Source organism: Nicotiana attenuata, chromosome 11, assembly GCF_001879085.1.
Source record: "Nicotiana attenuata strain UT chromosome 11, NIATTr2, whole genome shotgun sequence".
NCBI lineage: Eukaryota > Viridiplantae > Streptophyta > Magnoliopsida > Solanales > Solanaceae > Nicotiana > Nicotiana attenuata.
The window spans coordinates 42,179,895-42,205,294 of record NC_031999.1 but is presented as its reverse complement, the minus strand read 5'-3'; the positions used below and the strand labels follow the sequence as shown (position 1 = coordinate 42,205,294).

At 35.4% G+C, this 25,400-nt stretch overlaps 1 protein-coding gene across 1 annotated transcript; it reads left to right on the top strand.

Moving 5' to 3' along the window:
• LOC109234397 (UV-B-induced protein At3g17800, chloroplastic-like) lies at positions 7,453-10,416 on the top strand. The gene is made up of 2 exons (XM_019400377.1): positions 7,453-7,983; positions 9,238-10,416. The coding sequence occupies exons 1-2, from the start codon at positions 7,613-7,615 to the stop codon at positions 10,019-10,021; spliced, it is 1,155 nt and encodes a 384-aa protein (XP_019255922.1). The 5' UTR covers positions 7,453-7,612; the 3' UTR covers positions 10,022-10,416.

Here is a 25,400-nt window from a genome sequence, read left to right as displayed (position 1 = left end):
ATGATAATTAAATCAAATAGTGATGAACAATTTAAGGACTCAATTAAAAATATATTATTTTTAACACGAAATGGATTCTTACACTTAACAAAAGAAAACTACCAATCAAACTAGAATGTAAAGATAAAAAACTATACTAAAAGTGCAAACTATTAACATTTACCATAAATTTTTTGAAACTTTATATTGAAATATACATATATATAGGTGTAATAATAAATTTTAAATAGCTACTCCTATAGTTGGTTTGGTTCGGTTTTTTTCTGATTAAAACCAAAACCAAACCAAATTTGATCGGTTTTTAAAATTCAAAATCAAAACCAAACCAAACAAAAAAGTATCGATTTTTTTGGTTGGTTTGGTTTGGTTTTCGGTCTGGTTCCGTTTTTCGGGTTTTTATGAACACCCCTCGGCTCGAATAATGTAACTCACCTAGTCCCCAAATCATCCGTGCTGCTACGCCCAGTAGGCCACTCGAGTTACATATACCTGTGAAACAAAAATGCAAAGAAGTGTAGCATGAGTACGAAAACAACGTGTACTCAATGAGTATCCCGTCTAATCTCGAAGAAGTAGAGACGAGATGGTCGACTTCGACACTTACTAGTGGTCCAATAATGATGTCAACAATTCATAAACATGATTTTTAATCCAATAGGAGGAAACAAGTAAACAATTATTTCTTTTATAGGATGTTTCCGAAAATTCCTTTTCATTATTTATCCAAATATTCTCAAGCCATGAAGAGGTAATAACAACTTCAATAAGTTCAAGGCAGCAATACAAGCATGCGCAAATCATGCCGAGGCGTACGGCCCGCTCCAACAGAAAATAAACTGTGCACTGCCGAGGGTCGAACAACGCGAACCATAGATGCATCTATTACCCCGCTCGCGAACTATCCATGCGACGCGGTCAACATGAAATAAACAATCCCCCTGCTCGCGAATCATACGTGCGACGCAGGTAGACATAGAAATACATGCTCAGATAGCCAATTAAGGATTTATCGGGGAATATTTATTCAAATAAAAGCCACTTTCTCTTTTAACAATGTAAGAAAAGAAGTTTAATACCTTTTCGAAGTTATTTATTAATTCGATGTAGGTTTAAGCAATTCGAAGTTGTCTAAGTCGAATATCCAGTCGTGACTTGGTCGGACGTCAACAATCGATACCAATCAAAGATCAGGGTCGAAGATGACCAACTAGGAGCCCCCTCAGGCTCGGTATATCCTAGCACGCTTCCGAAAAGGAGCCAAAGCCAAACAAAGAAAGATACAACCATACACTGAAGATAGAAGAAATGCCCCGAGGCGCAACATACCCCGCAACGACCGAAGGCTGGATCGAAGCCAGAATCCTCTGGGACTTGTTAGTAGAGCTAGATTCGATGGGCACACAGGGCCGACGGAGGCACCCCGCTTGTCGGAATACAATCGACATTTCAAACATCGTATTCTCCATCGGTAAAATNGTACTCATTATAATCCAATTTATAACAAATTCCTAACCCCGATCGAAAAGTTGACAAAAACGCCCTCGGGCCCACGTGCCCGGAATCCGAAATTTTTCGAAGATAAAGTTTAACCATAGCCTCACGAACTCAAATATATGATTTTCTCTAAATTCCATACCCAAAATCGTGGTCAAAATCCAAGAATACTAATTTTCTAGGTTTTTCCTCAAACCCCAAGTTTTCTAACAATTTACATGCTAAAATCCATAAAAAATCAATATATTTAACTCAAGATAGGTGGGGTTAGCTTACCTTGTCGATGATGATGAAACACCCCACTTGAAGCGCTTCAAAATCGCCCATACCAAGAGAAAAATGGGTGAAATGAACTCAAACCCCGATTTTAAAACACCCTTCTGCCTCCAGCAATTTCCGCACCTGCGGTCCTATGGCCGCTTCTGCGGTTCCGCAGGTGCGGCCACTCTACCGCATCTGCGGTCCTTCCCAGGCCCCCTTATTTCCGCTTCTGCGACTTCTCCGCCGCAGGTGCGGTCCCTTCTCTTCTAGCCCAAAACCGCATCTGCGGCTCCTTTGGCCGCTTCTGCGGCTCCGCACCTGCAGCCCAATTCTTGCATGTGCGGTTATGACAGCAACCAGCCAGTTCAGCCTTCCAAAAATTCCATTTTCGGTCCGTTAACCACGCGGAATTCACCCGAGGCCCCCGGAACCCCAACCAATCACATCAACTAGTCCCAAAATACATTAGGACTTGCTCGAGGCCTCAAATCACATCAAAACAACGCTAAAATCATGAATCGACCTCCAATCCAAGCTTTATGAACTTTAGAATTTCAAACTCCTACTTTCGATGTTTAAACCTGTCAAATCATGTCCGATTGACTTCAAATTTTGTAGACAAGTCATATTCGACATTACGGACCTACTCCAACTCTCGAAATCGGATTCCGACCCCGATATCAAAAAGTCCACTTCCGGTCAAACTTCTCAAAAACCTTCAAATTTCTATCTTTAGCCAAATAACTCCAAAATGACCTACGGACCTCCGAATTCACTTCCGATCGCGCTCCCAACTCCAAAATCACCATACGGAGCTATTCACAGACTCGGAATCCCAAACGGACATCGATAACACTGAAATGCACTTCAAGCCAAACTTATGAAATTTCTTCCAAATTGCTAACTTCCACAATAGGCGCCAAAACGCTCCCGGGTTATCCAAAACCCGAACCGGGCATACGCCCAAGTCCGAAATCATCATACAAACCTGCTGGAACCTTCAGATCTTGATTCCGAGGTCGTTTACTCAAAAATCCTATCTTAGTTAATTCTTTCAACTTTAAGCTTCCGAAATGAACATTCTCTTCCCAAATCAATTCCGAACTTCCCGAAATTCAATTCCGACCACGCGTACAAGTCATAATACCTGAAATGAAGCTGCTCATGGCCTCAGACTGCTGAACGACGCGCTAGAGCTCAAAATGACCGATCGGGTCGTTACATAAAATTATCACTACAAGAATTGAGAAAATGTTAGTCTTTTTTCATGTAGTGTTTATTAATTAATATCTGACGATTATCTATTATATTTTAGAAGGTTTAAATGTTAAGATTATTTACATATAATTCAAATAACTCAGATATTTAACATGGTTAATGTCAAATATCAAAATGGAGTAAAAACAAATTCACTAGCTAAAGAATTTTTTATATTTTTAGATAGCCAACTAAAATAAGTTTTGAATTAAGAATAGTATTTTCAATTACATTATTATAAAAATAATTATTATTGAAAAATAATGTTTTAGAAACTGAAATTTTAAGAAAGAAATATTTTTTAAGAGATATCAACACACCAAATAGAGCTCAAGTAGTAGTAAAAGAGTTAAGTCTTATCCAAAGAGTCATTCATTGTCTCAGTATTTGATTGTTTTGCCATAAATATGAGTTATTATTTGCTTCCTGACTATTGTTAGGATCCAATGATACCTGCAAGAATGGTATCAAAAAATAAAAATAGAAGAAATGGTTAATTTTTTTCATGTAGTTAATATCCGGTGATTACCTATATTTACTGAGAAAGTGTAAATTTTAAGATTATTTACATACAATTCAAATAACTTAAATATTTGACATGATTAGGGTCCGCGTACCCGCGCGGGTACTAATACTAGTTACTATTAATAAAGTGACGTTTTCTACACCATCATTATTAATTCAAAATTATTACGTTTATTTAATTGAATCTTATAAAAGCATTGTTCATGCGCCTACACCATCATTATCAATTCAAAATTATTACATTTATTTAATTGAAGCATAATAAAAGCATAGTCCGTATAAGATAATATAAAATTCTTCACGGTCCATTTCTGAGTGGACGCTACCGCTTATTAATTGAAAATTATAACCTTTTAATATCATCTACTCTACTCTCCACCCTAAAGATTAGAATCAAAGCTAAAATTTGAAATTTAAGGGTTCTGAATTTATTATTAAACTTATAATGCGTTTTGACTACTGAATTTGAACCAAAATATTTAGGTTTAATATATTTGATAATTTTTTTAATATAATTATAAATCTAAATAAAAGTTACTAAATTCCCAACTCGTAAATGATATTGTAGCTTCGCTCCAATGAGATAAGTGCAAGATATATTTGAAACAAGTTAAAGTGTCACACTCACAATGGGGGACAAGCCCACCGTTTGTACTTTCAACTTATCCGCTTTTGCCACTTGCCTTTTCACACTGGGGACAAGTTAGAATGTATAATGAAAGAAATTCAGGATTAGCTTGGTTTACCATTGTTAAATGAAAATTAGTTATAATTTTAAAATTAATTATATTTAGTTATTTTTATGCGAAAATAAAATTTAAACAAAAATATTCTTCGTTAAAATTCAAAAATTCTACCATAATATGCTGAAATTCTAGTTTTTACATACAAAATTCCAGCATAATGTGTTGGAATTCATAATATGCTAGAATTCCAATATAAATATGTAAGATTTTGTTATACATTAGTTCTATAATCCATCATATAATACTGAATTTTTCTCGGTGTTTGGTCTGAATTATACTTTTGTATTAAATAGTGGTTAGACTTCAGATTTCCAAGGACATGACCCTTGATAGGAAGCTGTGGAGATCGAGTATTATAAGGTTGTAGGTTAGGAGCTAGTTGAGTTTTTTCCTACTTCGTACTTTTGTGAGGCTAGTCTGATAGTATTTTTGTCTTAGACTACTAGTGGTTAATGTTGTGTCTTACTACTCTTTCGTTTTTCATAGTGCCGAGTCTATTTTGATGGCTAATTGGCGCTTTTGCTTTTCATCAATTTTCTGGTCTTTATGATGCTGTTATTATTCCTATGGTATCTGTTGGTGGTACTGATATTGTCTCTTTTCGTCTTCTTGATCCGTACATCTTTCGGAAACAGCCTCTCTACTCCCTCGGGGTTGGGGCAAGGTCTGTGTACACACTACCCTTCCCAGACCCCACTAGTGAGATTTTACTGGGTCCTTATTATTGTTGTTATATTAAATAGTGGCTATTTTTAAATACTTTACAAATAGTGTTATATTTAATTATCAAACTAGCTAGTCCATACTAATTTGACATATATAGAGCCGTCAAAATGGGCTTGGCCCGTGAGGCCAACCCAACCCAGCCCGCTACTTGGGTAGGGTTGGACTAGGATTTTTGAGCCCATTTAAAATTGAGGATTATAAGTCCGGCTCAAGTTAGCCCGCTGCCCCTTGAGGCTTGACCGAGGCTAGGCCTAGGCCAGTCCGTAGGCCAAAAGATAATTAAATTCAAATTAATTAACTATTAAATATTTAATATTTAAAAAAAGTAAAGACTAAAAAACTATTAACTGTAATCCCCATTCCCCAACCCTAGATTGCTCGTTTACCTTTCCATATCAACTAGAATTTAGATTTTTGACATGCATGTAATATGACAAAGTTAGTCTTCCTTTTGCTTACCTATGATTTGGGGAAGAAGTGGTCTTTGGAAAATCGCCTAGAGGGTTTCTTGTTTTGAAAGATTCGAAAAAGAGCAAAAATCTCGTCTAAGTCCCTTTTACACAGCTGCAGATGTCGCATTTGCGACCTGAGCTTCGCAAGCTCGCAAATGCGAGGTCCTTCACATCTCTACTGCCTTCACAATTGCAAAGATAAGTTCGCAATTGCGAACATGAACCTCTGCAAATGCGACAAAATGATCGCATTTGCGATCACTGCCCCTCCCAGCTTTATTTCGCAAATGCGAAGAATTCTTCGCTATTGCGAAAGCTGTATGGCCCAGCTTCTCTTTGCATTTGCGATGAGAAGCTCGCAAATGCGAACCCCTCAAAGGTCGCAATTGTTATTCCTGACCTCACAATTGCGAGATCAGGGGCCTGCAACACCATCAGTTACACTAGCAATTATCTCCAAGTTCAAATCACTCCGTAGCCTATCCGAAACTCACCCGAGCCCTCGAGGCTCTAAACCAAACATACATACAAATCTTAAAACATCATACGAACTTGCTCGCGCGATCAAATCGCCAAAATAACACCTAGAGCTATGAATTTAGCACCAAATCAAATAAAATTCTCAAGAACACTTTGAAATTTCTATTTTCTCAACAGGACGTCCGAATCACGTCACACCAACTCCGTTTCTCACCAAATTTCACAGACATGACTTAAATATTATATTAAACCTGTACCAGGCTCCGAAACCAAAATACGGACCCGATACCAACAAGATCAAACATTAACAATTCCTTAAAAACCATTAAATTTTCTGACTTATAATTTTTAACAAAAATTCATTAATCGGGCTAGGGACCTCCGAATCCGATTCCGAGCATACACTCAGGTCCCATATTTCGATACGGACCCAGCGAGACTGTCAAAATACGAGTCCGGGTCCGTTGACTTAAAACGTTGACCGAAGTCAACTAAATCAACTTTTAAAGGCAAAGCTTATTGTTTTCATCAACTTTTAACATAAAAGCTTTCCGCAAACACACCCGGACTGCGCACGCAAATCTAGAAGGAATAAAATAAGGTTTTAAAGGCCTCGGAACTCAGAATTTGGTTTTAAATTATAAGATGACCTATCGGGTCATCACATTACATGGCTAAAAGTATTAGGATTATACTAATAGAATTTCTAAAGGTAATAATGTAGGATTCCTAACGTGTACTATGTTCTAAAACTAATAGGATTATAAGGTAAATGCTTAGAATTCCGGTTATGTCCTTTTACGGTGAGTTATTATACTTCATATTAAAATGCTATTTTTGTTAACTAACATTATATTCATGCTTTTATAATAATATAAATATAGATATAGATATAGATAAATAGATGTAACGGCTTAAATAAAATCGAAAATAAAAGGAGGTAAATTAAATATTTTCTAATAATACAAGGATAAGTATTAACTATAACCGTTTCCCGTTTCCTTTTCAACTTATATATTGAGCAAAAAGTTATTTTTTTTACTAGCTGATAACTCACCATACTTATCCTCTTTGACTGTCTTCATTTATCTTTGCCATCTCTTCTCGACTCTCGAGTCAACATTTCTCGAACAAAAAACCTTAAACCCTACCACTCCCTTACCTTCTTTTCTTGTCTCCCAGTTACTCCTCTATTTTCAAGGTGAAGAACATTAGATTTTCAAAATTAATCTAAATAATTGTCCATCAAATATTTAAAGTAAAAATATATGACAAATTTATAATATAAATATATTGTATATAATTTATCCAATTGTTTATTTGGCTTAAGATTCCAATTTTTAAAAAGGGGCCCACATATTATTAATAATCTCGTATACTATATTTTATTTATCAAATCAATAATATTATTCTCTTATAATGATAAAATTTCATGATTGAGTTGGATAAGGACTCTACAACTAATAATTCTTTAATAAAAAGGATTCCAACTCCTACTTATCTTTGGCTTTTCATGCGTTGTTATTTAAGTTTTCCATCATAATATATTGTACTTCAATTTCACACCATATATTTTCTTTCTCTTTCTCGTGTTTCTTAGCTTAGAGATTATAACACTAAATTCCGCCACCAATTTACTCCTCTATTCTGTTCTTACCAGTTGTTTCTTGAATGGACTGTGGCTTTTTTTACACCGATATTTCTCTTCCTCAATCTTTACCTTTCACAGTAAAAAATACCCTTTTTTCATCTATACCTTTTTCTCCATTAAATTTACAGAGTACTCTGTTTAAGAGCAGAAAATCGTTGGTTGTGGTGGCAAGTGGTAAAAATAGTAGTAATAATTGTGAATTCAGTGGTTTGAACGTGCCATTAGTGCCAAGGACAGAAGAAGGGAGATTTTTGAGCAGTATTTTTCAGAATAATAAAAAGTGTTTTTATGCTGTTGTTCAGAAAGAATTGGCAAAGTTGGGTTATGAAAAGGGTGAAGCTTTTCTTCGTATGAATCTTAACTTGGGGTCTGATGAAGCTGTTCTTCACAGGTTGGTGTCCCCTTTCCCTTTTTTTTTTTTTTTTTTTTTTTTTTTTTTTTTTTTTTTTTTTTTTTTTTTTTTTTTTTTTTTTTTTTTTTTTTTTTTTTTTTTTTTTTTTACAATCACTGCAATTTAAAGGGATATAGTAGGTCATTACTCTATTTTCTAGGTTAACATATCGGACATAATTATGATAGCTCGGTGTACAAAGCATCATGCATTCACGCAGAGTCTGGGGGCCGCACCCCTTAGGTATGATATAGACAGCTTACCCTAATGCAAGCATTAGTGGCTGCTTCCACGGCTAGAACTCGTAACTTATAGGTCATATATAGACAACTTTAACATATCGTACATTATAGTAGAATTAGTTGTTGTAAGTCAACTTAATATGATAATCGGACTTGATAGTAGAATTAGTTGTTGTAAGTCAACTTAATATGATAATCGGATATGATAGTAGAATTCGTTGTTGTTGTTGTAGGTCAACTTAATATGATAATCGGATATGATAGTAGAATTTGTTGTTGTTGTTGTTGTAATATGATAGTCGGACTTGATAGTAGAATTAGTTGTTGTTGTAAGCCAACTTAATATGATAATCGGACTAGATACTAGAATTATTTGTTATTGTAATTCAACTTAATACTTTAAAAATTATTTGCACTGTGAGCGTATAGAAGTTCTTGTCATAATTTGACTTGTACAATGGTTTGGGTTTGGTATTGTGGGGTTCCTAAGGCTTTACTCACTATCCAGACTTGATGTTTAATTTGCTCGGTGTCGATCAGTTGTGTATATTTTGGCGAAGCGGTGTGGGATGGCGCCACTTAATTTGTGCGGTTTTACTCCAGAAAGTCGCGTTGACCTTAGTTTCTCTTCATTATCTCCATAACTTGAAGTTAATCTAAAGAAGCAAAGGTTCACTACAACCGTCTGATTAGCATTCAATCTTGGCGTGTCGTTCTTCTCCAAATCTTTGATTTATTGCGTGTTCTGAAGAGGAAATAACTGATTATACTTTGAGCCAGAGAGTAATGAAAGTATTTGGAAATACTTACATGTTCTTAATTAAGTTTAATTTTCAAAATTTTGAAGAAATTAACATTGACTTCAGTTAAATATAGTTTTATGGCATAAAAGTCTAATTGTTTGTTTGAACACTGCTTGTTTAATTACCTCATACTTACTACTCATTCAAATGTAGACTTGTCCAATCACTTCTGTATACTTTACTAATATTTGTATATGATGAAATTCCAGGAGAATTGCTGAACTGAAAAAGCTGGAATGTCGAAATGCTGTAGAGGATATTCTGTACATGTTAATAGTTTACAAGTTCTCCGAAATCGGGGTTCACTTGGTTCCAAAGCTCTCCAAATGCATGTACAATGGCAGACTCGAGATATGGCCCTGTCGAGACTGGGAGCTCGAGTCTATTCATAGCTTTGAAGTACTCGAAATGGTTAGAGAACATCTTACTACTGTTATCGGATGGAAAGAGAAGTCGAACGTGACAGAAAATTGGATCCCTACTCAAGTCCCAAAGTTCCAAATCCATCGAGTTTATGCTGCTTCGATTCTATATGGATATTTTTTGAAGTCGGCCTCGTTGAGGCACCATATGGAACAGAGTCTTGAACATATCAACTCTGATATTGGTGTTACTACTTCAGGAAACCTCTTAGTTTCAGGGTCGTGGCCGTTAAAACAAAACAGCGTTCCCTTTGGTCGTATCAGTGGCACACGATCTACATTAGTCGGTCCAACATCACTTATCCAGGGGAAGAAGAATGAAAAACTTAGGTCTTATGTTATGAATTTTGACCATGAAATAATGCAGATGTGTGCAAAACCGAAATGCAAGGAGGCACTGAATCTGATTGAGAAACATTGTTCTGCACTTTTTGGCGATGAGAGCGATGAGGTAGTTTCAACGTCATTGGCGAGTCTTAAAAGGATTGTGTTAGAGGCTGTGGCTTTCGGTTCTTTTCTTTGGGATGCAGAAGATTATGTTAGGACATTTTATCAGCTCGAGGAGAACTAGCAATACCAGAAGGGCGATTTTATTAGCACGATATAAGCATCGTCGTAGTTTTGATCTCGTTTACTTAGACATAACGAGGAAGTCCACTCTTGACTTTCGCCAAATTGTGCTGATTCCGCGTGTGCTTGTATATCTCAGCAATCGACGCCTGCTGCAAAAAAGAAGAAAGAGGCTCAAGGTTATAGTATAGATAGTAGTTGGATGATATACTCTGTAGTAGAGTTGTCATATATACTGCAATTTTCTTGATGTATATTCCAGGTATTCATTATCTGTCTTTGTAAATTTGGAGTTGTATAGAGCATTATCCCTAACATATAAATAATTAGATGTGAGCACTTTCATGATTTTTGACATATTACAAGTGGTAAAAAGAGAATATCTATTGCCTTTTATTGCCAATGGTACTCTAGATTCCTATGGATATCTTATTTGTCTCTCGAGGAAAATGAATATCTCCAGAAAAGATTTTAAGTTCAATTCGTTTTTTCTTCTTCTCTCCACTTGGACCAACCCACCGACTCGATTTCTTAGATTTAAGGTGATTTGTGTATCTACCTCAATGATACTATTGTTTCGTACCATTATGGAAAAAGATCCGGGCAAGATATGCACTTCTTTAGAAATATTTAAAAAAAAAAATTGATCTACTTTCATTTAATATTTTGGCTAAATTTCTTGACTCCTCGATACTCAATCAAATCCTATATTTTGATGATTGAATACGTTTCTATAGTCTCATATTTAATAATGCCCGAACTGTATCGAGGATCATCAAAATAATATTCTAAGTGTCTATTGCAGAAACAAATCATGCATGATCAGGGACTGAAGTATTCAATTCCTACAGGTGATACCACATAAAACAAATTATTCATTTAGGTGATATCAAATCGTCCGAGTACGCCTATTTTTACCTATTGTAAATTTGTAATAGGTAATTTACCATGTTTTACAGGTTACTAATTCATGTCGTATAAAAAAGTTACATAATGTATACGGTGAAATTGGGCTTGCCCTTTTTAGTATGACTAGTTTAAGTGTACGCGCTTTGCGCGTGATTAAAACGCGTACCTCTATTTGACAACAAATACTACAGAAAAAATTTGGACTTAGTTACGAACTTCGTCATTAATCCGTTGCTAAATTGCTTGTCGTTAATTTTGTACCCCTTGTGTATATGCTTTGCATGCGCATGTCATCGTCAATAAGTAAAAAATGTAGTATACAAGAAGAATAAATTGTTGTAAAGTATTATATGATAAACTTTATCATTGGAGTCTTTATGGTAAAAACTCCTATTATTAATTATTTGTATGATATTGTTTCGTATCTCTTTAATTAAAGTACTTTTGGATCATGACACTAAATGACATATTTATTTAGACTTATATTTTCAGCACACTTCTTACCAAAATAGCCTATATATTTTTGTATAAAATTATACTAATTTAATGTCTAAGAAAATAACAAATGACTTTTTTGTCATTGTGGAATTTTTTAGTGAATGAAAAAGTTCAATAAACATTTCTAAGGACCTTATCATTTTTAATTTTTATATTGTTTCTTTGTGCATTGAATTTATAATATGTATTATTTAAAAAAAAATTAAAAAAAAATTAGATTGGTTTTATTTCTAAAACTTTTGTAGACGAATTGTATTAAACTTTATCACTGGCGACTCTATAGTGAAAACTCCTCTTATTAATTATTTGTATGATGTTGTTTCGTATCTTCTTAATTAAAAATACTTTTGAATCGTGACACTAAATGACATATTTATTTAGACTTCTATTTTCAGCATATTCCTATCAAAATAGCCTATACATTTTTTGTATAAGATTATACTTATTTAATATTAAGAAAATAGCAAATGAACTTTTTTGTCGACTATGAAATTTTTTAGTGAATGATAAAAAGTTAAATCAACATTTCTAAGGACCTAATCATTTTTATTTTTTATATTATTTATTTGTGCATTGAATTTATAATATGTATCCTGCAAAAAAATATAAAATAAATAAATTATTGGTTATATTTCTAAAACTTTTGTAAACGAATTTTACGTAAGTCTTTTCTAAGCATAATTTGCTAATTTGTTTTATAGTGAAGGACTCCTTCCTATTATTATGAGACAAAAATAGGTTCATGTTTCTTTATAGTTGCTAGAATAAGTTAATCTAACCCATCTTTTTAGGAGATTCGCACGTGCAGTTTAATTCCATTTGAAAAAACAAATAAGCAATCCAAAGTTCCGAACAACTCTTGTAAATAAACAAATAAAATTCTCCTTTAATTTAATATTGTTATAAATACAATTATATTTATGGTGAATGTCCATATTTAGAGAGATTCTAGGGTTTATTACTTGGTAGCTAAGTCACCATCTCCCTATAAATAGAGGGTTTTATTCCATTGTAATTCATCCCAAATCAATAAGAATTCTCTCCCTCTACTTTTCTCTGCAATACTCTTCTTCTTCTTTTATTGTTTTATAACACGTTATCAGCACGAGACTCTAACCAATTGAGTAGAAGTTTTGGGATTGAGCATAATGATTGTCAATTATTCCATGAACTTCCTTCATGATTAAATTCTGGATTTAAGGTAAGTATTTTACCGTATTTTTCTCTTTTATTCTATACTTTGGTTTTAAATACAAGCAAAGACAACAAAGTTTGATTATAACTCTAATGGAGTTTGTAAGAAATTATAACCACCTGAAGTGGTAAAATTTCTATGCCTCGCCATGATCAAATTCATGTATGATTGTGGGCAAAGAATTGAAAATCCGTCCCATTGAATTTGCTCCATTCTCATTCCCTTAAGAGAATGTGATAGCAGTATGTGATAAGTCTGAAAGAAGACAAAATTATTACTATGAATGTATCAATGGATATGGACGTGGCAATAGACGAAATTATAATCGTCACCGTTTGTGGTGATGAGAACAATAAGTATTCTCAAAATAATCTTTCACTCTGTTAAAAATATTTGTCATCGATTTGACATGAGATTTTGTAAAGCACATATAGATGATTATGGTCCATTCATGATGTGAATGTGACAACATCTGATTTATGAATACATATTCATTCTTCAAAGAATATGAACGTGCTAGTGGTAGTGAATATACCGAACTCACCTCTAAAAGAAGGTTTGAGATGATATAAGAAAATAATGTCATTATTATGGCATGAATGGTCATTGGTCACGTACCTATTGTACGCCAAAATATTTTTGGTAATGTGATTATTAAAGAATAACATTAATGCAAGAAACATATCTTGCATATAATTTTGACCATAACTATAATGGTATCATTTTCTCTTTAAAAGAGATATTCACCATATGAGTGTTGATGAATATGTGGTACTACAAAATTAATTGAGAGCTCTAGAAGAGCCAATTATACTATTTTGGAGAAACACAATTAATTACCAATAAGGTATTGTGTTGTAGTAAGTCTCAAAGAAACTTATTCAGTTTCCAAAGTATACGCGAAAGCGATTGATTATATTGAGACTATAAATAAAGGAAAGATTTAATATCTTCTATTACTACAACTTGTAGCGGGGTAATATGTATGTGAAAAGCTACCCGCTTTATTCTCCAATTTGTACTACATAAATAAAAGAATACCACAATGAAGTGGATATTTATTGATATAAAAACCCATATCATAATAAACTTGGAGTTTATTCATAATTGCACACATCATGGTGTAAACCTGAAGTTTATCAATATTGATAATTTATCCAGTTGGCGTAATTGGTTTAGCCATATTAATTCAAGTATGATGTGCAAAAATAAAAGAGAATTCACATGGGTAATATTAAAGAACTAGAAAGTTCTTTACGAATTCTCTTACATTGTTTGTTCTCATTAATTAATAGACCAATTAAAATTGGGATTGAATCCCATGAATGCTGGAAATATCAAAGGTGAATATGGGCTCATTCACCTGCCATGTATACCACATAAGATGCATCTATGAGATGGTTACATGTGCAATTATTAATAACCCGCAACATGGTGTTTGCGAGGTAACTTGCTCAATAATTTAATATAGAGCATAATTTCCAGATTTTTTATTCAAGATAGTTCTTCTTGATAAGTTGGTTTACATCACAGTTGGTTTAGCAAAATGATTTATTGAGTGCCTCCACTTAATAGCTAAACTATTGCTTATGAGAACAAACTTTTGTATATCAGTTTGATATACGTTATATACCAAAGTATATTATTTTCTCCCCTCACAAGTGGTTCATGGTCAGGAACCAAATAATTCCATCTTATTATTATTATTGATATGCGGTGTATATTTTGATTAACACCATAACGCACAAAGATGGGTTCTGAAAGTTGAGGAAACAAGTTAGTTTTTCTAACATGAGGGGGAGACAAGATACAACAGTTGAGAAAAAGTTACATGGAATGAATTATCATTTATACATCTAGATCCCCGAATAAAATAATATGAACTTGAAGTTCATAAAAGGATAATTCATGTGCAATTTATTGCAAAGCATGCCAGACGCATTTGCTGACCTAAAGAAAGTAACAATCCCTGAAGGATTTAAATTGCTTAAAGCATATATAATTCTTGGTCCTGAAGTACCACATCCTAAATGCAATTTGTGCACATATGTATCTTGCTATAACTATAGGCATGATAATATGATAGCAAGAGTTTCCACCTCTATGTGAAGATATTGAAATGATGATTCCAACAAGATCATATGAAGACAATACATCTATTAGGGATGATGATTTCAAGGTGAAACAAATACGTTCAAGTTAATATGGCTGATTTGTTTATCAAATATCTACCAATGATCTTTTGAAGATGGTGCACAAGATTGGAATGCAAATGCTTAAGGATGTGAATTGATGCTCTCATCAGGGGGGAGTTAATACGCGTTGTACTTTTTTTCCCTTACAAGGTTTTGTCCCACTGGGTTTTCCTTGCAAGGTTTTTAACGAGGCAACCAAAAGGCGTATTGTTAGATATGTGTACTCTTTTTCCTTTTCTAGAATTTTTTTCCCATTGGGTTTTATTTTAGTTAAGGTTTTAACGAGGCACATTATCTGTTGAATAGACATTCAAGGGGGAGTGTTATAAATACAATTATATTTATGGTGAATGTCCATATTTAGAGAGATTCTAGGGTTTATTACTTGGTAGCTAAGTCACCATCTCCCTATAAATAGAGGGTTTTATTCCATTGTAATTCATCCCAAATCAATAAGAATTCTCTCCCTCTACTTTTCTCTGCAATACTCTTCTACTTCTTTTATTGTTTTATAACAAATATATTTCAGAGCATTAATGATGCATTGTTACCACGGGAGATAAAATTTCTTCCTAAACGGTAGTGTTTCTTTTATAAGGTAAAATATTAGAAAATATTTTGAGAAAAATAGTAAATAACAATTTTGTCTATAAAGTGTCGCGCCAAACAATATAAGAGAATAAATTATTGGAGACGTCAAACAAAATATTTCAGGAACCTTTCTATAAATTAAATATAACAATTCTAAGTTGCAAATTAGCACATATTACGTTAAATTTTTAATTGTTTAGAGTTTAGCTATTTATGTTTTACAACCTATAAATTTTTTGCAGTTTTAATGTAGTTGCTATCTCAAAAATATACAGAGGAACACACATGCACAAACAGACATATATTACAAATAGCGAAAAAAGCATCGGCTTTAGATAATTTTAGCATGTCGAATAACCCTTGGAAGTCGCCAAGTATTGGATTAATGAACTTGACAATTACTGTGTAAGAAATTATAATCCTATACAAGAAGAAAAAACTATTTTAGGAAAAAGAATAAACTTAGTTTGTAGAAGGGCTAGAAGAAGCAAATTGCACTACTATTATTATTATAATAAAAGAGAAACCACATCATAATTAAGCATAAAAATCTCAGCACTTTAAATGAACATAAAAGCATACCTGGTCGGCTGACACTATAGATTGCAATAAAATCATGGAGAGCATAAGCAAGAACTTTAGCGAAGAGTTTATGCGGAGTTCTAAATTGAAAGTCAAAATTATTGTTAGATATTAATTCATGAAAATATACTACAAAGAATAAAGCAAAAATAAAACGCTAAACCTAAATCAAATCAAAACAAACTATGAAACAAATTGGACAACTATACGTTTTCAATTCTCCAAATTTACTTGGAGATATGCTTATATAGTGACTTTGGAAAGAAATCAAAGGGAATAAGGACTTTCTTTTAATAATTTTGTGCGTAATTATTAGGTGAAATATTATAAAAATAATTAGGCAATAATTTGAGGAAAATAGTAAATGACAATTTTGTCTATTGTGGTGTCTTTTAATGAAGGGTAAAAAGTTCAATCACCATTTCGCTAAGGGCCTTCGTGCTTTTAATATAGTATAGACTAGTCGAGACCGGGGCGTGACAGGCCAAGGTTCGACCCCATGTCGTGCCGGATCGTGACACGAAGTAGATGGCCAAACTCGTGACTTAGGGATCGGTCGAGATCGAGATCGAGATCAGCCAAGACCGAGACTAAGCGGGAAAGCGATCGAGCAAGATCGAGGGAAGCATGTCGAACCAAATAACGGAAAGTCAAGATATCCACGATCAGGCGAGAATCATGGCGGAAATCTCGGCATGTATCAAGGAGAGGCCGATTTATCAGTTAATCATGGGATTTCTTACCGTATTTAGGATTGTACTAGGAGTAGGACTCCCCTACTATATAAAAGGAAGCTGATTATTTGTATTGATCATCATATTCACGTTACATAAAGCTATATACTCACTTTCTCTTAAGCTCTCAATATTTTTGTTATTGTGTTCATACTTTCCAGCGAAATATTCACTTAATTCGAGGGCCGTCTAGCTCAAGGATTAAAGCTATACATTTTATTTGGTTTGCTTCATTTATATTCGCAGTTAATTTCATTGTCAATTTTATGTTTTCTGTCAATTTGTGCTAAGTAAATCACGTGTCCTTAAAACCACAGTATAAATTTAATTTTATTATCCGTTTTAGGGTAAACACATATACTTGGCTTTTAAGTAATCTGATAGTGTAAAATTCCTCACATTATCCATATATATTAGTTAAAATCCAGAGGCTATGCTAGCTTTGACTTGGAATTAATGCATTGTAAATATACTTTAATTAGGAGAACTGGTTCCTTATTGACTTAAAAAACGTTTATCACTGCAAAACTCTTAGTTGCATGATTTCACAGTCCAAATCTTCTTGAATATTATTGGTTGAAAGAAAAAAGCAAGTGCGATGAGATAATAGTGGTAAATTGTTATCTACAGCTGAAAGTTCAACCAATGTATGCTACTTGTACAAGTTCAAAGCATAATGGTTAATATCTCACACTTATAATTAATTTGGAATTATTAAGATTTGTTGCGTGTTAAATTTAATTAACTTGCATCTCATCTGTGACCAATGTAACTACCACAGTTAAAAATATTATTTCTCCTTGTGATGACCGATAGGTCATCTTATGATTTAAAACCTTATTCTGTGTTCTGAGGCCACCTCATTTATTCCTTCTTGATTTGCGTGCGCAATTCGGGTGTGTTTCAGGAAAGCTTTTGTGTTGTAAGTTGATAAAAAAAATAGGGATTTTTGATTAAAAACTTCATTTGAGTTGACTTCGGTCAACATATTTTGTAAACGAATCCAGATTCATGTCTTGACAGTTCCGTTAGGTCCGTATTGAAATATGGGACCTGCGCGTACGTCCGGAACCGGATTCGGAGGTCCACAGCCCGAGTTATGAATTTTTGTTAAAAATTGAAATCTGAAAAAGTTTTCAAGAAAAGTATCGATGTTTGATCTTGTTGGTATCGAGTCTGTATTTTGCTTCCGGAGTCTAGTACAGGTTCAATATAATATTAAGACATGTCTGTGAAATTTGGTAAGAAACGGAGTTGGTTTGACGTCATTCGGACGTTCGGTTGAGAAAATAAAAATTTCAAAGTGTTCTTGAGAATTTCATTTGAGTTGGTGCTAAATTCGTATTTCTAGGTGTTATTTTGGCGATTTGATTGCCCGAGCAAGTTCGTATGATGTTTTAAGACTTGTGTGCATGTTTCGCATTTGCGATGAGGACAGGGGAAGGCAGCCTTCGCATTTGCGATCAGCTCAGCTCGCAATTGCGAGCATTTCTTCGCTTTTGCGAAGTAAGCAGAAGTATGGGAGACCTCGCAAATGCGATGGTTTTCTCGCATTTTCGAGCTTCGCAAGTACGAAGCTCAGGTCGCAAATGCGACATCTGCAGCTGTGTAAACCTTACTTAGACGGGATTTTTTCTTATTTCTCAAAATTTTCAAAACAAGAAACCCTCTAGATGATTTTCCAAAGACCATTTCTTCCCCAAATCATAGGTAAGTGATTCTTAACTAGTTTCTTTCAATCTTTCACTTCATTTTACAAGATTTCAACCTAGAATCTAAGGTTTTCATGGTGGAATTGGGAATTTTGGGTAGAAACTAGGGATTTCGAATTTTGGGGATTTAGACCTCAAATTAAGGTCGGAATCCAAAACTAATTACATATCCGGGCTCAGGGTTGAATGGGTAATCGGGTTTTGGTCCGAATTTCGGGTTTGGACCAAGCGAGTCTGGGTGTTGACTTTTGTTGACTTTTTCAATAATGACCTAAATTGAATTCTTATCGATTGTGGGTGATTCCTAAGGTTTATTTTGAAACGTTTGGTTGGTAATTTGCTAGATATTGTTGGTTCGAAGGCGTGTTTGAAAGGCAAATCTGTGATTGAGCTTTAAGTGTCCTTTGGAGCGAGGTAAGTGTTGTGTCTAACCTTGACTTGAGGGAATTAGGAACCCTCGGACTTTGTGTTATGTGAATTCCATGTGAGTGGCATATATGCAAGGTGACGAGTGCTTATACGCCTACGAATTTCTTGTTCCCTAGATTTATCGCTTTTCCTTAATTATTTTCCCTCCTTTCTTAATTGGCCTATAATTTGGTATTTTTCTTGTGGAATTGGTTCCTTTTGCCTATATTGATCGTATTGTATTGCTTGTAGCTAGATTTGGGATGTTCGGAGGCCGAGTCGAGAGTCAAAGGCGTCGCGGAGTAGGATTTTGGCTTGATTTGAGGTAAGTAACGCTTTCAAACTTGGTTCTGAGGGTTCGAAACCCCGAACTACGTGTTATGTGGTTAGTATTGAGGTGACGCACATGCCAAGTGACGGGCGTGCGGGTGTACACCGTGAGAATCGTGACCTGGTTCATTCCATGGCACCGTTTAATGACTCCTTCTTGTTGATATCCGTGTTTCCATTATGTGATAAAGTAATTGAGCTGCAAAACATGCTAGATATCATGTTAAGGCTTCACGCTGATACTGTTGGGACCCCTAGTGGTCGTTTCTTACTGTAATTCAATGATTTCACTATTATTTGTACTCAGTCATATTCATGCATTGTCGCGCCCCCTTTTTCCTCCTCGCGGAGAAAGGTCCGGGTTTCGACATTTCATGGTGGAAATAACTCTTTTCCTTTTGGGAATTGAGTTTTTGAAGAGTCGCCACCTAACGAATTATGGTGCGTTAGGGCACCTTGAGCAATTAACTCATGGACTAGTTTGCATTACCAGAGATTTAGGGTAAGGGCTCGAGATAACCTTGAGGGGAAGGTGTTAGGCACCCCTCGCGGTCCACAATGGTAGGTCCCGGTCGAACTTATATTCATGTGAATTAGTCAAATAAACAGATAAACAGTTTTACCACGTACTTGCAAGTAAAGGCATGTTTTGACATTCAAGTAATGAAACTAGGAAAAGGGTTTGAACAGGTTGCACTTATATAAAGAGAAGTAAATTCATTTAAACAACAGGAGTTAGGAAAGGGGTCCTAGGTTGGTTAGCCTACAGGATCACCCCACACAATGCCCGGTAATCACTCCTTAATGAGGGGCTACACGTGATATTAGCGCGTAGTCATCATATTCCTACTACCCAATTCCCTACCCTTGGTCATAGCCTAAAACGTTCTAGTAACCTTGATAGATGTCCTATGCGTGCACTACCCGTCCCTTCCTCGTGGCACTGGAGGTATTTAGGACCTCTAATTTTGGGTAGTTCTAGACCATCCTAAGGTGTTTAAAGGAGAAAAGTCTAGGCGTCAATCAAAATAATTAGGTCTGCACATAAAGAAGGAACAAATAATGGCTCACATTTTTACCTCCACAAGCAGAACAAATAAATGCACGTCTCAAATAATTATTTCAGGTATAAAACTTAGAACATGATATCTAGGTGTGCAGGAAGTATACAACATTGAATTAGGACCAAAGCGTGAAAGAACTGAGTCCATTTGCCTACTGATTTTAAACTTGCTGAGTATGAGCAATTGCAGATAGCAGAACATGATTTTACGGTTGCAGAATTTTAATAGTCCTATAGGCTTGCCTATGCGTATAACAGCGACGTCCTATGAGCATGATATCTATGTTGATTAGGGATGCAGTAAAACAGTGATCAATTTTAAACGGATAACTTGAGATCCTATAGGCATGCTTTCTAGCAGTACTAATCTAAGGCACTATTTGAAAACTTATTTAAAGAAGCGAACAGATTAATTGAACCAATTCAGAATGAACAAATATGAATTAAGCTGATTTATTTAACTAAACTGGATTAAGTTCTATAGGCGTGATTTCTATTAGAGCTGATTTTAATTCCTATAGGCATGATCTCTATTAAAGTCATTTAGATCCTATATGCATGGTTTCTAATATTGTGGAAGTAAAGCAAACATAGCAGATACATTTGAATTAACACAACCCTATAGGCATGGTATCTAGTTATTAGAAATGGATTTAGATCCTACAGGCATGACTTCTAATTGTGTGGAAGTAAAGCAAACAGACTCATTTTAAAACAAATCTTATAGGCATGTTATGTAACAAACACGTTTGAATCAACATAGACCCTATAGGCATGGTATCTACCCAGTTTTACCCATAATATATATACTACCCTCCCTTTTCACTAAACACCCCACTGTTTGTTTACAATATTATTACAGAACAATGCACTAAATATAAATTACATAAATAAACAAAAATTAATCTATATAGAGCCTGCAGCAGGCCCAAATGACTTTCAAGCCTCCAATAGCCTCAAATGCCAAAGTTCCATAGACAATCTCATGTCTAGGCGTGTCAGAGTTCCCTAAGGACCTCGAGGATCCCGGGCAGTGCTCACACCTAGATCTTTTCTCAAATAACAACTAATTTAGGTGCAATGTGGAAAGGCCAGCTCTGACATGCCAAAGTTCAGAGAGACCTCAAAGGTCTCAAGGCAGTACACATATCAGAGGGGCAGAACCTAGTATTCTAAGAGTAAGTGGGAGTGCATAACAATTGAAAGAGTTTAATAGAAAGATTTTAAGACTGAAAAGAACTTTTGAAAACCATTAATGCTGAAACAGTTTGAGGGAAAGTGTGAAGAAAACAATTGGCAATCAGAACCAAGTCATAGAACAAGTTTCAGGAACAACTTTCACACAAAGGGGATAGGGGGTTGGGAACATATATGGTATCTCTTAATGGAGCATACATGAGCATGCTGGGCAAGTATTAACAATGGAGGCATGCTAGTTATATAGAAGCAGAGTTCAGGAAAGACAGTACTTAGGCCAAATATATGCAGTCATGCTAAACAAGACAGCAAACAGGCAAGTAAAGTGGGAACATGCTAATCATAGGTTTGAATGGGCAATATTAGACATGATTGGCTAAGCAGTAGACAGAAACATGAACAGACTTAACCCATATGAACTAAAGCAGTAAGTAAACACATAGGTTTGATTCTTAAAAATTAATCAGAAGCAGACCTAGTTAAAGAATGAAATGCACAAGATGTGAAAAAGGTAGTGTGCAACTTCCAACCTTGGCTTGCAGCCAGCTAGAATGGCAAAGATCACAAGTAGCAAAGAGAGTAGAAAGAGAGCCTTTTAGAGTGTAAAAGTAGTGGTTTTGAACTATTGTTCGTTTAAAATAAGAGGAAGTTTATATAGTAATCAAAAGCTTAACAAAATAAGGTAAGAGATCAATCAAGTAGCAAATCAGGGAAGTTCGTGGAATCAATCACATATGTAAATCAGCAAGTCCTTCCCTTATTCAAGGGATAATCAAATCAACGGTAAAAGCATGCTAGGTATTTAAGGAAAAGAATCAAGCAAGTTTTGGGTATAGAGTAGGTAACTAGGGGTAAATGAACAGAAGTATCAATTAAGGAAACAATCAGTAAGAATCAGCAAAAATACAAACAAGGCAAGGGAAAATTAATTAAGGCAAGCAGTTCAATTAAATCGAGTAGAGAGGTAAGAATTGAAAGTTTAAGGGAAAGTGTTCAAATTAAACCAGGAAATAAGGAATTCAGAACAATCAAGGGTTCAATCAAAGAGAAAAATCATGAAAGAGTCAGCAAGTTTAGCATATAAAATAAGGCAAAACATGAGTAGTCAGGATTCGACACATAACTTTAACAAAACAAAAAGTTAAACGACATTGATTCAAGGAGAAAGAACAAGTCTTAACATGAATAGTCAGGATGAACACAAGCATATAGAATCAGTGAAAGGGTTGAACTAAGAAATTCAGCAGAAGCATATTAGGACAAGAAAATCACGAAAAATCACAAGAACCCAAAGCAAGAACACAGTCGATATACCAGTACCCAGAAACCAAACGAAGAATATCAAAAAATTAGGGTTTTCAGTACAAGCGAGTTAAGGTTGTAAAATCATCAAATATTTTGTAAAAAGAAATTCCGGAAACCCTAGTTTTAGAAAAAGATGAAAATCAATTGAAAATCATACGATTCTTGTAAAGAATCTCAAGGTTGATGTAAAACTCATATGAAACGAGTCCAAATCATCTCAGATCTGCACAGATCTAAGAGGTTCAGAAAAAGAAATTAAGGTTTCGAAGAGAACCATACAGAGGTGAAGAAACGTGCTTAGAAACCCATAGATCATAGTCAATATAGGACGATCTTACTCGTAATCACACTGGAATGGCCTGAAACAGGCGAGAAAGGAACCATAGATGCAAGCCAACTAGCCCTGATCCCTTGAGGACCCTGGAGATGGCAAGAATAACGTGAGAGAGGCCATTGGAGGCCTGGGAGGTGGTGAGAAACCACCGTAGATAGCCATAGGTGAGTGACGGCGAGGTCAGATTAGAGTTAGGGTTTGAGAGCATTTGAGAGAGAAGAAGGATTTCAGGGCGGCGGACGGTATAGAATGATAGGGTTTTGGGGGGGGGGGGTCTTTTGGTTTATTTTAGGAAGGGTCGTTTGTGGCCGTTGATCTTTTTGATCAACGGCCGAGATTAAAGGGTTTTTTAGGGCCGGATCGGATATCTGGGTTTGGCTGGGTAATTTTAATTGGGATTGGGCTGGTAATTGGGGCTGAACTTGAAATAAAAATAGGTCAGATTTTAAATAGCCATTTTTAATACTATATAATTTATAAAAAATAATAAACGATTTCCAAAAAATACTTTCATATACTAAAATGATTAAAATACTTATTTAACATTTTAGAAATATAAAAGACCATTTTATGCATCAATAATGCAACTATGCATTCGTAGGGCTATTATTGCAAAGATGTGCAATTTAACCTGAAAAATGTAAATATAATTACAAAAAATGCACTGAAAATGTTTAAACACTATTTTGGCATAAATAAAGAATTTAGATGACTAAATCACCACAAAAATAATTTGAAGGATAATTATTGGAAATTTTATAAATAAAAAGAGAAGAAATAAATCAATTTGGAGCTTTTAAAAATTATAGAAAAATTATAAAAATGCTTATGCATGCTTATAACTGCATATGTACTATTTTGAAAGTATATATATATATATATGTGTATTAAAAATATATATGGAAAAAAATTGGGTATCAACAGCTGCCCTCCTTTACCCGGGAAGGATAAAAGAGTTTTCGGGTAAAGAAATGATGGCCAATTTTTGACCGGATGGGATGTTTTGAAAGACAGAGGCCGGACTCCGGTCTTCGAGTTGCCTACATATCCCTGGTCTTACAGGAATCAGGCCATGTGTAGTTCTGGATTCATTGGCAGAATATACCGATGAAGTCATTGCAAGAACGGACACGGGATGCAAGAGCGGCTATGGTGAACGGTTAAGGTTTGAGACAGTTGATGGAACTGGAGTGAGGTCGCTCCTGCTAGGATAGCGGTTGCTTGCTGGTCACATGCAGATGAAAAGATGCTGCTGACATGTATTTGCGCGAAAATTTAAACATGATGCAGATTCCCTTTGGACCATGAAGGTTGTCTTTGGACGGTTAAAGATGACGTCCTTGGACCATGGTGTCCTGGGCCATGAATTGTTTAGTGAGGGATTTGCAGGCCATGAAATGGTGTTCTCGGGCCATGCAGATGGTGCCTCCGAACCATGGCGCCTTTGAATAATGATATGCAAATTTGAGGGATCCTCAGGCCATGGCATGGTGTCTTCCGGCTATGAGGATGATGCCTTTAGACTATGACGCCCTTGGATAGATTGGCGATATTTCAGCCCATGATATGCAATAATATGATGTTAATAAGACAAGGCTTAGTCTTGTGAAATGGAGGGCAGAGCTTAGCCCGATTGAAAAGCAAATAGATATGGAGGCAGTGCCAGGAGGGACAGTGCTTAGTCCCATGTAGATATGGAGGCAAGGCTTAGCCTCATGCAAATGTGGAGGCAAGGATTAGCCTAATGCAAATGTGGAGGCAGGGATTAGCCTCATGCAAATGTGGAGGCAAGGATTAGCCTCATGCAAATGTGGAGGCAAGGATTAGCCTCATGCAAAAATGGAGGTAGGGATTAGCCTCATGCAAGTATGGAGGCAGGGACTAGCCTCATGCAGGTGTGGAGGCAGGGATTAGCCTCATGCAGATAGGGAGGCAGGGATTAGCCTCATGCAAGATATGGAGGCAGGGATTAGCCTCGTGCAGATGGGGAGGCAAGGATTAGCCTTAGGGAGGCAAGGATTAGCCTCATGCAAGTGGGGAGGCAAGGATTAGCCTCATGCAAATATAGAGGCAGGGATTAGCCTCATGCAAATGTGCGGGACAGGGATTAGTCCCATGCAAAGAGCAAGAAGCAAACAAGAGTAGCATATGTCTTAGTTGGAGATACATTCGGTGTCTGATGGCTTGGTTGACAGTGATCTTGCTACGTGTATATATTTGCGGATGTTATCGTCATGTCAGATGTGCCTGCGTTCAAAGAAAAATTGTAAGTTTTGTGAGGGGAGGTTGGTTCGTGCTTTCATCCGTTGGCCTTGCTTTGCTCCGTT

What these genes read in the sequence shown, in the direction of transcription:
- LOC109234397 (XM_019400377.1), top strand. Translation starts at nt 7,613, where the DNA reads ATGGACTGTGGCTTTTTTTACACCGATATTTCTCTTCCTCAATCTTTA. An exon ending in GATGAAGCTGTTCTTCACAG is followed by an intron (nt 7,984 to 9,237) that starts GTTGGTGTCCCC and finishes ATGAAATTCCAG; the next exon opens with GAGAATTGCTGAACTGAAAA.